The 12799-nt window shown below is 47.7% G+C and overlaps 1 protein-coding gene across 4 annotated transcripts in view; it reads left to right on the top strand.

Moving 5' to 3' along the window:
* The first annotated feature begins 375 nt into the window (after nt 1-375).
* Scly (selenocysteine lyase) overlaps nt 376-12799 on the top strand; it is a 29590-nt gene continuing 17166 nt past the window's right edge. For 2 of the 4 annotated variants that reach the window (XM_076866198.2, XM_077110265.1), the window contains exons 1-4: nt 376-516; nt 2792-2904; nt 6742-6842; nt 10953-11133. In XM_076866198.2, coding sequence (XP_076722313.2) covers nt 419-516; nt 2792-2904; nt 6742-6842; nt 10953-11133 — 493 coding nt within the window. In that variant the 5' untranslated portion in view covers nt 376-418. Of the gene's footprint in view, nt 517-2791; nt 2905-6350; nt 6449-6741; nt 6843-10952; nt 11134-12799 lie in introns of all 4 variants that reach the window. The other 2 variants (XM_076866200.2, XM_076866199.2) reach the window with 2 other exon arrangements.

The raw sequence follows: 12799 nt of genomic DNA, 5'->3' as shown, positions 1-12799 counted from the left end.
CCCGGCACTTCCTTCCCACCCAAGTTTGCAGCGCGAGTGAAGCTACACGGCCCTGCTCTCACGGAGCCTGCTCAGCCGGGAGGCTCCCAGGCCGGGGCTCCTCCAGGCTCGAGCCGCCTCTCTCGAGGCCCGCACTTGGGCCCCACCTAACGGAGCGGCGGTCACCGCCTCCAGAGGCGGGCGGCGCTGCAGCGGGAGCCCAAGGCCTGGTGAGGCCACAGCATTCTCCGGCGCTTGTGGTGTTCGAGGGCCCGCCCATATCCGTCACCTGACCCCGATCAGCCAATCATCCCGCCCGCCCTGCCCCAGCCCCTCAGCAGCGCGCGGATTGGCCAGTACAGACGCGCCCCGTCCGGCAGCCCCGCCTTCCCCGGCGCCCGGAGCGCTTGTCTGCGCCTCGGGATCCGCGTGCGGCTGGATGGAGACTGTCCCGACGCCGAGGAGGGCTGCGCGGGGACGGACGATGAGTCCACCCGGCTGCCTCCGAGAGAAGAGTCCGCAGGAGAGGTGCGCGCGGTGAGGGGCAGCAGAGGAAGCACCGGTGCCCTCTTCCAGGAAGCCTTCGAGGCGCTGCCGTGCCGGGGCTCGACAGGCCAGGGTCATTCCCGGGGGTCACCGCAGAGGATGGAGGGAGGGGCCGCCAGCTGGAGGTGTGGTCATTCTGGGGTTTGGGGTGCCTCGGCCAGCTGGAGCTCACTCTCCAGGTGGAGGGTCAGGGTTCTCTTTTCAGGGGAGGCCTGAGTTACGCTCTTGCCACTGGAGTCCTAGGCCAGAGGTCTGACTCTGGGGGACCAAGTAATCAGGTCTGGCCAATTGCCCCCAAAAACAAACTGGAAAAGTTATGATGAAGACCAGTATAGGAGCTTTCATCTGTGTAGCTACACTGAGAAGACAAGGAGGACCTTAGCCCAGGCTCTCAGGGGCTGGCAATGACTTCTGGTTTTTTTGGAAAGGGGAATGGGGCAAAGGTTGGGTGTTTGTGTAGCTGAACGCATTGCACAGCTGCCACAGCAGGTGATTTTGTCAAGCCCTGTCTGGTCTATCATTATCTCAGGGTTTAGGATTTGATGGGTCTTTGTCAGGATAAGAAAATTGCTCTGGCTGGGGCTGTATCTCAGTGGTAGAGCGCCCACCTCACCCATGTGAGGCACTGGATTCGAGCCTCAGCACCACATAAGAATAAATAAAGACACTGTGTGCATCTACAACTAATATATATATATATATATATATATATATATATATATATATATATGAAATAAAGTAAAGAAAATTGCTCTTGCCTTGGGCGCAGTTTTGACTCATGTCATAGATGTTTATCCTTCAGACCTCTTGTTTCTGGAATCCCAGGTGACTGAAGAGAATGGCTTTGGAGAACTTAGGGAGCGGAAAAGGAAAGGCAAAATGGAGTTAGATCAGCAACCAGGCCCTTCTTCAACAGTGCTTTAGGGAATATCTGAGCAGATTATCTGTAAGATATTAATTTGAGATACAAGGTTTAAATTAGTTCAGCCAAGCAACAGATTGAAAAGCTGTAGTCACAGTCAGCAAACTAGCAAACTTGGGCACTTTGGGATACTTACAGAAAAGAACACACTTAAGGGTGTGTGGAAAGTCCCTGCAATACACTCAATTGATCAAGGATGACTAGTCCAGCTTTCCAAAGCCCCAAAGCCTATTAGATGATTTCACACAGTTTATAGAAACGGTGGTGTGTGAAAAACTAATGCACATTCATCCAGGCACAGTGGTACTGTAATCCAAAGCCCTTGGAAAGCTGAGGCAGGAGGATGGCAAGTTTGAGACCAGTCTTGGCACATTAGTGAGACCCTGTTTCAAAATAAGCTGGGGATGTAGTCAAGTAATGTAATTACTAGTACCAGGCAGGATTCTCTACTATATGGATTTCTGAAAATTTCTGGTACTGGTAAAAAGATGCACAGATAATCTTAGGGATCTTTCAGAGGACTTGGATTTTCTTTGGCATTTATTTTATCATCTTACAAAGCAAGACCATGCCGTGTGGCAGCTGTTGTCTTTGGCACTGGTGATAGAGCAGGAAGAAACAGACGAAACCCACAGGCTCTGGAAGGTGCACTTTTATTACTCAGTTGAAATGGACACTAAACAAGGAACACATGTCATGTGTGGGTCACATGACAAGCACTGATGCCAGGAAGGAAGTCCAGGCTGGCCTACAGTTTTAAATAAGGCTGTTGAACTCACCCAGAAGGACAAGTTAAAGCAGACACCTAAAAATATGAAGATGGGGTGGGGCCAGGGTCATTGTAATTCAAAGAAAACTGAAAGTACAAGCCCTGCCCCAGGGGAGGAGGCCCTGTGGGGCGGGGAAGCCCAGCAAGGAGAATGTGGCAGGAAATGGGCACCAGATTCCCTGGAGTCCAGAGGCCACCCCATAATAAAGAGAAACTACTGGTGGAGTTAAAAAAGCAAATGGGAAGATTCCTGGGGAACGTGCAGTCAGCTGGGTGATCCAGGCCCACAGACTTTTAATCTTGCCAACCAGTAGTAGAAATTATGAACATCTGAATGGATGGTCTATTGATATAAAGAAGTTGGAAACTGTAGATTACTAGAAATTATCCTTGCATGTTCCATCAGCAAGGGGGATGTGGAGGTCCTCTGGAGCAGTTTGTGGAAGACTGTTGGAGTATGCAGGGGAGTCCACTGCCCTGGACATTATTTGCTTCTACTGACCTAGTCCCCCAAGAGCAGCTGCTTCTCATTTTTACCTCCTTTTCCTAACCTGGTGTGTCTTCCTTTTCTCCAGGAAAATTTACATGGACTATAATGCAACCACTCCCCTGGAGCCAGAAGTTATCCAGGTCATGACTGAGGCCATGTGGGAAGCCTGGGGGAACCCTAGCAGCCCCTACACAGCAGGTGATTCTAGAAGAGGCACCGGGCTTGGGCAGGGGTGGGGTGGGGCAGAGGCCTCCTAAGGGGCACTCACCCCAGTGATGGCTTTGTTTGCAAAAGATTTTCTGCTAGCTCTCGATCTTTAGCTGCAGTTTTTTCCGAAAAGTTCAGCTTTGTAAGTGGAGCCTTGTTGAAACCACAGCCTTCACCTTTGCTGTTCACTGTCACACGCTCTCCTTTGCTTTTTCTTACATAAAAAAGAGGTCTCATCAGGAGCTATTGGCAATGCCAGTGTCTACTAAAATCCTTTCACATACCCTACAGAATTTGCAAAATATGTCTTTTAAATCATCAAGAGCATATAGAATCCCGGCCATTTTTAAAAATGAAAGTCACTTGGGCTGGGGATGTAACTTTGTGATAGAGCACTTGGGGCGGGAGTGCAGGGACTTGCTTTAAATTTTGTTACTTTTGTTACATGTTACAATTATAAATATTCTCTTTCTTTCTGATTTTTTTTCTGTAGAGCTTTAAATTGGAGATTTTAGAAAGTAATTTGCTTCAAGTCAGTGGTTACCTGGCAGCATTACATTGTGTTTTCATTCAGACAGGCAGGCTGTAGTCTAGCCTTTTGTAGCTAACGTTTATTGATAAACTATCTTTAGTCTGGTGCAGTGTCACGCCTATAATCCCGGTGGCTTGGGAGGCTGAGGCAGGAGTTCAAAGCCAGCCTCAACAAAAGCAAGGCACTAAGCAACTCAGTGAGACCCTGTCTCTAAATAAAAGACAAAATAGGGCTAGTGATGTGGCTCAGTGGTCAAATGCCCCTGAGACCAGTTCCTGGTACTCCCAGCCTAAATAAATAAATAAATAAATAAACCATCTTCCCTGGATTATGATGAACTAAAGTAACTCTTCAAACAGGATATCGCTAGCCTCAGGGTTCAGAAATGCCTGTGGGCAGCTTCAGGGGGACCCTGTGCTTCCTGCCTTTTGCTTATTCAAGTTTTACTGCAACTTAGTAACTAAAAGCTTCTTCAAATCAGATACTAGTAATTTATTAACTTGTTTGTTGGCTAATCTGGACATTGCCTTGTGTCTAACCTCTCCTTTGATAAAATTGAACTTTCTGAAGCGTTAAAGTTGAGAATATGGAAAATAATTAAATGCTAACAAAAGAAGGAGTTTGGGAAGCTCTCAATAATAATAATAATAATGTATGCTGTAGACTGATATAATATATGCTGTAGACTGGTAGGTTGCTTCAACAACTTTTGTTTCCACAAGTTAATAAAAAGTGGATTTTAGCCCACTTTCTGTTGATATTCAGGTAGAAATGCAAATAGAAGGAGAAGAAAGGAAAAATTACTTTATCATAGACTGCTTCCGTTTTCACAATCTCTGGATTCAAGATCTTTTCGGGCAATTTAGGGAAGCACTGAGCACGCGTGTGGTAAGCTTTGTAGCACCCAAGACATGTACCACAGCCTCACAGTAACTGGGTGTGACCTCTGTTCATCAGTTGAGACCTGATTTTGAAGCATGGTGCTGCCCAGAGGGGACTTCTGGACCCTGTTGAAGTGAGGTGTGGACTGTTTCCATGAGGTAGAAGAATTATATTCGCACACAGTTCAAGTGAAAAAAGCATGTGTAAACACATATACAGCATGATTTCATTGTTTCCCTTTCCCCACCAAAGAAAAATCAGTGTCTGATCAAGTGTGGAAATTATGGTATGTAGTTTTGCTGTAAGAAATAAACACCCAAAATAATAGCAGCCTATACAGCTTGCAGTTTATTTCTCACACACAGTCTGGTCCCATGTAGAGCTCCTTCATTAGGGGTTGGCTCCTCCTTTCTTACTCCTCCTCTGTCCTCCATATGCACTTCTTGTTGTCGCTGTTGCTGCTGTTGTACTGGAGATCAAACCCAGGGCCTTGTGCCTGCTAGGCATCAACATGCATTTCGACGCTTAAGGTCAAGATGGCTGCTCCAGCTCAAGCCATCGTGTCAACAGTTCTGCCTGTCAAAAGGAGAAAAAGAGGAGGATAAAGGTATCCCCGAGTCCTTCAAGGATACTTCTAGAAGTAGCATGTGACCACTTTGCCATGGCCACATGTAACTGTTATGTGAGTTGGGAATTGTGTTCTTAATTCTGGGCAGCCATGTGCCAGCTGGAAAAATCGGCCATCCACCTGGTTGGTTGGGGCCTGGGTCATGAGGATGGTGGGCAGCCAGTAGAGATGAGGTGTTCATGTGTTGGATACTCAGGTGTTAATACCTGCACAGCACTTGTCATCTAAATTTATCCACAACTGACACACATAGTGTGATGAGCAGCTTTGCAGTACCAACACACAGGGAGGCATCTCTTCAGGCTCTGAAGGAAACTGTTAACCTTTTAAGGCCCAAACTGGGTCCTTTCTAACTCCCCTCTTTCCTGCCTTCCTGTACCTGCCCTAAAATAGTAACAAGCATGTGCTTCCGTCTGCTGTGCTCTGCTTCTCCATCTCAGTCACCTGTGACTGCTCTTCTAAGCAAAGCCCTTAGACTGTAGATGACAGCTGGAAGGGAGTCTTGAGTTGACAGAGTGAGTGTGCTCAGGCTGCTTTGGCTTGCATGCTAGTGAGGACTGTGAGGTGGGCGCCTTTATTATCCCAGGTTTACAGCTGAGGCCCCTGAGCAGTACGTGGGACATATGGCAGACCCCGTCTGGAACCCAGCTCTTGCAAGTTGAGTCCTGGGCCTTTCCCACCATAACCACCCTTACTACAGTCAGACACCCTGACAGCATTCCCTGGGGACAGCACTCCCTGGGGCTCCGCAGTCAGGGAGCTCAGGCCCTGCCTGCAGCAGCAACCCTCCAGGAGCAAGGAGCAGGGCGGGCCCTCCCACTTTGAAGTCCGCCATATGCTCTTCGGCCTGCTCTTGGGGGGAAGTGGGATGCCTCTGGTGGGTAGGACTAGAGGGACACTCCAAGGGGAACCAAAAGCGTGTGCCAGACAGGAGGCCTGCCCACATCCGTGGACAGTTCAGAGTGAAGACCCTGTTAATCCTCACACTTCACATTGAAATCTCTGCAGTAGAGTTAAGGAGTGTGAGAATTGCTTTGTAAGTTCATCTTGGCTTTTTATATTTCTATTTTTTATGGTGTTTTCCGTTGTATAGTTTTTAATAGTGCCTGCTGAACTTGTTTTTACAAGTAAGACTAGCTTGTTGGAGTTTGAGGGCTGTGGCTCAGCTGACTGAGAATGGTCCCTGAAGTCCTCAGCACTCCTCCAGAGCCCCGCTTCTCTGCCACAGGAAGCATGGCTCCGGCCCCCCTGTCCAGGGAACCTGGGCAGTGGCTGGATGTGCAGCCTGTGTGGAAGCAGATGCCCTTGTCACACACGAGGCTGCCCTGCATATGAGATTTGGCATTGTATGTGGAATCATGAGTTCTGTTTCTACTTATTTTTGTCGTTTTGCAGCATGATCTTAAGCAAAATATTCCACCCTTTCATTCTCCTGTCTTGATGAACGGGAAGCCAGGCAGATGGCCACAGCTTCCCCTGCCCTCTAGCATCCGGTAAGAAGAAAGCCGTGTCACAGGGAGCGTGGAGTTCCCAGGTGTGCCCTGTATTTGTCTCTGGCTCTAAATTCCTTAGACCCCAGTGGTTGCCGCTGGATCGCTAGTGTTTTCCTGCTGCCCCCTTGCCCAGGCACTGCTCGGCAGTAGCACCCTGTGGCCACACAGAGGACCCCTTTCCTCCTCAGTCACCCACTCAGGTCTCTTGCTTCTTTGTGTGTGGTAGTTCTGTTGAACGTGTTGATCAGACTTGGGGCTACAATGGTAATGAACTTCCTTTTTGGTTTCTCAAGGTAAAAAGGCCAAGGATATTATCAGTGCAGCTCGGGAAAGCCTCGCGAACATGATAGGTGGCAAGCCTCAAGACATCATCTTCACTTCTGGGGGCACTGAGGTAATGTTTTGATGACCCACCCTCTTAGCCATAAGTGGCAATAGAATAGAGAGCAGTTTGCTCTGGGTTTATCTTATGTTTTGTCTGTTTGGTTTTTGGGAAGAGTTGTGCTTGGTGTTGCTGTATTACAAATAAGCTTGACATAATCAGTGAGCATTTACCCTATAAGTAACTTCCAGTGACTGTTGGGTGTTTGTAGTACGAAGTGTAAAGTGGCTTGCTTTGTCTTGCTGCTGCGCTCCAGAGGGCCCCCTTGGCTTTGCCCTGGAGTCACACTCCTATGAGTCCTGCTGAAGTTGTTTGCCTTATTGAGTTTGAGGTTTGGTGCATCCAATGGAACTTGTTTTCACATTGATAAAGACCTTCCAGGACCCTGCAGAGAACATCCAGTATGGCCTCTGTTCAGTTTCTTGCCGAAAGAAAGAGGCAACAGCTGTCCACATAGAAAATCCACAAGAATCTACAGCTCGATGATCAGAGTTAATGCCAAGCTTTTAAATCCAAATATCAATTGAATTTTTATATGCCAGCAGCAAAGAGGTATTTACCAGACATGAAAAATACCGAGTACTTAGGATATCTAGTAAAAAAGAACCAGGAAAGTTAGTATATTACTAAGAGCCTTCAAAGAAGTTCTGAATAAAGGGGAGTGCATCACGTCATAGCCTGAAGACTCAGTGTTATTATAAACATTTCCATTCTTTCCAAATTAATCTATAGCTTCAGTACAACCTCAGGTAAAATTCTGACTCCTTTTTGGTGAAATCTCACAAACTAATGTATATAAAATACAAAAGAGTGGTAGTTGGGAGTTCTGGAGATTAAGAACACAGTAGGAGGTCTTGCTCTAGGTGGAATAAGGACCCAATTGTGAAGATTTATCAAGCTTTTAGGTGAAAATTAGTATCTTTGTGCTGGATTTCTCAAATGAACTACAGACAGTATCGGCCTGAAGTCAGTTCTGTGGAAAGCTGTCGTAATTAAGGCAGGGTATTCTTCGGGCAAGGCACAGTGGTTCTGAACATCGTCATGCAGGTATGGACACTTGTCATCCAACGAGGGTGGCCATCTGTCCTGCTTGCTCAGGGCAGTCCCAGGATAGCTATTTCCGGCACTTGCAGCAGGGCCCTCTCACTCCTCAGTTCTACGATAGGTAGTGAGGTCATCAGCGTGACTGATGAGGACAGCTCAGGAAAGGAAGAAGGTCTCCTCATTGAACACTACTGGGCGACACAATCACAGAGGAAAGGCCACTGGACTTCCGCTTCAAAACAGATAGAAAAAATAGCTCTAGGTGGAATAAGGACCAATTGGAAGATTTATTAAGCTTTTAGGTGAAAATTAGTATCTTTGTGCTGGGTTTCTCAAATGAACCACAGACAGTGTCAACCTAAAGGAAAATATTGATCAATTCTATCACAGAAACAACGAAATAAACTTTGGTTCATTCAAGGACACTTTGAAGAAAGTGAAAAGACAGCTGGACGGCTCAGGGAAACATCTCCACGGGACCTGGCAGAGGACTGGCCAGCATCCACAGAGCAGGACCTCATGCGCCGGCAGAAAGCCCAGCTGGAAAATGGGCAAGAATCTGGACTACGCACTCCCTAGAGGACCTTGGTGACATCTGCACATGGAGCAGTCCTCGACCCCAAGGGTGACCTCCATGAGAGTATAGGAGAACAGAGCCTCTGCTCGCCCACTAGGAGGACAGTCCTCTGATGCCGAGTGTTGATGGGGAATGCAGCTGCAGGAGTGTGGACTGAGGGCCACTGTGAGCCACAGGTGTTACCGTAAGGGGGCAGGCATGAGTGTCCTCCCAGCCAGGGTTCACACAGAGGCTCACACCCTGGAAAACAAGGCAGTGAGCCAGGACACGAGGATGAGGACGCTTGTGGCAGTGCTGTCCGTGACCGCCGGAAACTCTTCTGAATCAGAAAGCACGCCCGGTCGGGTGGGGTGCTAGCACAGGCTCTGCGGCAGCGTGGGCGGATCTTCAGGTGCCGAGGAAACCAAATGAGTGTCTCCTGCAAAGCCGGGCCTCAGGGAGCAAAGGGCATCTGAGGGTGCCACCTGGGGCCGGGGCACTGTGACTCAACCCCTGGCCTGGATTCCCTGGCTCACCAGGAGGAGTCACCTGGGCCTCAGCTGCCAAGGGGGCCCCAGGTCTCCATCTGGAGTGATGTGGTCACATCCTTGTGCATTTTTTGACGTGACTCACTGTTTGACCAGCTCACTGATGTGCTCTGGGTGCCCGCAGGCAGTGTCTCTTCGGCCAGGTTTCTTGGGGTGGCAGGAGTGTGCCTGGCCTAGGTGGAGTCCTGGGCCTCATCATGGCATCCCCCTGAGGTAGATGGGGTGCAGGGCTCAGGACACCACCATCATTTGATTCACCCTCTGGATCTCTGGCCTTCAAGTCATCAAGGACCACTTTACATGGGATTACAGGGCCAGCGCAGCCACTGAGAGCCTTGAAGACTCTTCTTTCTGGACCCAGGGCTGCTGTGTTGGGTGTCAGTGTCCTCTGCAGGGGACCTGGGCTAAGGAGCCACCTTGTGCCTCGTCATCCCAGCCATGTCCTCACTGTGTGTAGTTGGAGGCCGCTCCTCTGGTGGAAGCCTGGGCGCATCCTCAGCTCTCCCCATATGTGGCCGTGGAGCTGCAGTGGCCTTCAGAGTCTTGGGGCACTGCCTGGTAAGGGTGTGAGGGACTGCAAGGTGCAGTGTCTGATAAGGGTCTGCTGTGGGGTTTCTTTTCTGGAACTTGAATAGATTGAATTTCTAAAGGACCAGAAGCTTCTGTTCCCTTCCTATAAAGGTCAAAAGACGCCAGGCGATTCCGTTTCAGGGTGCTCTGACAGGAGGCAAGGTGCCAGGAGGAGCAAGGCGCTGAGTCCCGGGGCAGCCTCGGGGTTTGCTTGGGGGAGGCCTTCCCAGGTGTGGGCAGCATCTCTGATTCTCAGATGTTTTCATTACACTGTCCTTTACAAACTTTTTTTGGAGGCAGGGTACCTTTTCTAATACATTTAACAATAAGAATTAAAAAAGAGAAAACGTTCCCCCACCACACTCCTTCCTACCGTCATCCATGTCCTCTCCCCGCGGGAGACCAGCATTTCTCTTATACCCTCCAGAGAGAGTCTGCATTATAAAGCCAAGAAGCAAAGCACCTTTGACTATTCTTCTCATTTTGCCTTTTGAAAGATTTTTTTTTTTTTGCAAATGGATCTGTGTTTCCCCTTTTCTAGGAATCCTAGAGCACTGTATGTAATACCATCCACCATTTTTATTACCAAGTACATTTGAGAACTTTCATTATCAGCACAGAGAGCTTTTCTGATGTTTTAATGCTACGTGTTCCATCAAGTACATGTGTGTGATTCATTGAACAGGTCCCCTTGGTGGTAGACGTGCAAGGCTTTTCAAGGTTTTGCTGTTACAGTGCTACTTTTGATGACTTTCATATACATCGTTCTGCTTCTGTGCAAGTGTAGCTAGCTGTCGAAGAAAGCCCAAAAGGCAGAATCGTTGCATTGCTGGGCTTGTTTGATAGCAAAGCCAGTGACCCTGTATGGAGGCTGTGCTACTCAGACTTCATCAGCAGACTCTGCCTGGGCAGCTCTTCTGACAGCTTTATAAAATTACAAAATTCAAGCTGGGCACAGTGGTGCACACCTGTAATCCCAGCTGCTCAGGAGGCTGAGGCAGGAGGATCACAAGTTCAAAGCCAGCCTCAGCCATTTAGTGAGGCTGTAAGCAACTCAATGAGACCCTGTCTCAAAATAAAATATAAAAAAGGGCTGGGGATGTGGCCCAGTGGTTAAGCACCTCTGGGTTCAATTGCTACCAAAAAAAAATTACAAAATTTATCATGTTGCTGAACGACAAAACAGACATGCCAACTCTAAATGAATTCTCAAGTTTTTGCAAGTTTGGAACCCATAAATCTTCCAAAACCTATAACTCAGGAGGTTGTTGTAGTAGTTTGAAGCTGTTTTTTTTCTTTTTAAATATTAGACACACAAGAACAATAACAAGTGGGAGAGATTGTCACCCTCACTCTTCCCTGAGGACAGCGTTTATAAGTGCTTTTTCTGCTCTCTCTCTGCAGTCGAATAATCTTGTCATCCACTCCATGGTGAAGTACTTCCAGGAAAGCCAGACCCCGCCTGGGGCCGTGGTGGAGCAGCACAGCCCCGAGGAAGGGGCCAGGCCCCACTTTGTCACTTGTACCGTGGAGCACGACTCGATCCGCCTGCCCCTGGAGCACCTGGTGGAAGGACAGGTGGCTGGTAGGTGAACCCCGCGGCCTGGCCATCCTGCCACGCTGGTGGGGTGGGACGCAGCAGAGCCCAAACTGCCTTCTTGGTTTGGAAGAGATGATCCGCTGTGTGAGCTGCCGCACTTTATTTACTCATCAGGATGAGCACGGTCCGTCCGTTGGCCGCTTTTTGGCTATTATTTATAATGCCGCTACGAGCGTTGGTATAGAAGTCACGAGGAGTTTCATCTTTGAGGTGGCATCTCACTGTGTGCCCACGCTGGTCCTGAATTCCTGGGTTCACACAGTCTTTCTTCCTTGGCCTCCTGGGTAGATGGACTCCAAGAGTGTCCACCATGCTCGACTGTAGAAATTATGTGAACATTGTGCTTATTTCTCTTGGATTATGTCAAGGAGCAGAATTGCTGGGTCATATGGTGATGATATCTGACAAGCTCTGAAGTCCTTCTAACTAGCCCTGACATTTCCCATCAGCAGCAAGTGGGGGTCCCAGTTCCCCACCCTTGCCAACATTTGTTATCGACTGTCCTAGTGGTGACACTCCCTGACGACCAGTGTCGAGAATCTTCTCAGGTCTTATTTGTATATGTCTTCGTTGAAGGAAAGTCTATTCAGATCCTTGCCCATATTTTAATTGGATTACGTTTTTTGAGTTATAAGAATGTTTCCTATATACTTGACACATGCCCCTTATCAGATACATGAATTACACATTGTTTTGGTATTCATCATGTTTTTCTCCTTTCTCTTCATTTTCCTTTGAAGAATGGAAGTTTTAAATTGTGATCTAATTGTGTAGGGGAGGTGTTCCCTGTGTTGTATCTGAGAAGGCTCTGCCTCACACCTACGTCTCTGATGCATCTTAAGTAATTTTGTGTGAGGTCATTTCACAAATGCCCTTCATCAGGCTGAAGAAGTTCCCTTCCTCTCTCGGTTGGTTGGGTGCTTTTATCATGGAGGTGTTGAATTTTATCAAATGCATTCCCTGCATTTATGAAGATGATCACATGGGCTTTGTTTGTCCCTCTGTTAATAATGGTGTATCACGTCGGTTCACCTTTGGGTGTTAGACCAGTCTTGGATTCCTGCCATGAATCACATTTTCTCTTGGTATGTAACCCTTTTTTGTTTCTAGATTTAACTTAGAATGGCTCCAGGTTTGTTTTTCTTTTCTTTTCTTTTTTTTTAATATTTCTTTAGTTGTAGATGGACACATATCTTTATTTATTTTTTATGTGGTGCTGAGGATGAGAACCCAGTGCCTCACGCATGCGAGGCAAATGCTCAACCACTGAATTCCAGGTATTTTGTCAAGGATTTTTCTTTATCAGTATCTGTAAGTATTGATCTGTAGTTTTCTTTCCTTATGATGTCTTTGACTAGTTTGGTGTTGGGGTAAAATCGGCCTCATAGAATGAATTGGGAAGTATTCCCTCCTCCTCTGTTTTGAAGAGAGTTTGTGAAGATGCATTTCTTTCTCCTTAAATGTCTGGTAGAATTCACCAGCAGCATCCCCTGGCTTGGACTTCTCTTTGTGGAAGATCTTTACCTCGCTGACTCCTGTCTCACCTTGTTCTAGGTCTGCCTAGATCTTCTGTGTCCCCAGCAGCCCTTCTCAGATACTGTGTCCTTGCCACTTGTTACCTGGTCTGTTGGTATACAGTTGATGGAATATT

Source organism: Callospermophilus lateralis, chromosome 9 (assembly GCF_048772815.1).
Source record: "Callospermophilus lateralis isolate mCalLat2 chromosome 9, mCalLat2.hap1, whole genome shotgun sequence".
Classification (NCBI taxonomy): domain Eukaryota; kingdom Metazoa; phylum Chordata; class Mammalia; order Rodentia; family Sciuridae; genus Callospermophilus; species Callospermophilus lateralis.
Note: the sequence above shows the minus strand (reverse complement) of the source record. Positions and strands in the feature narration are given on the sequence as shown.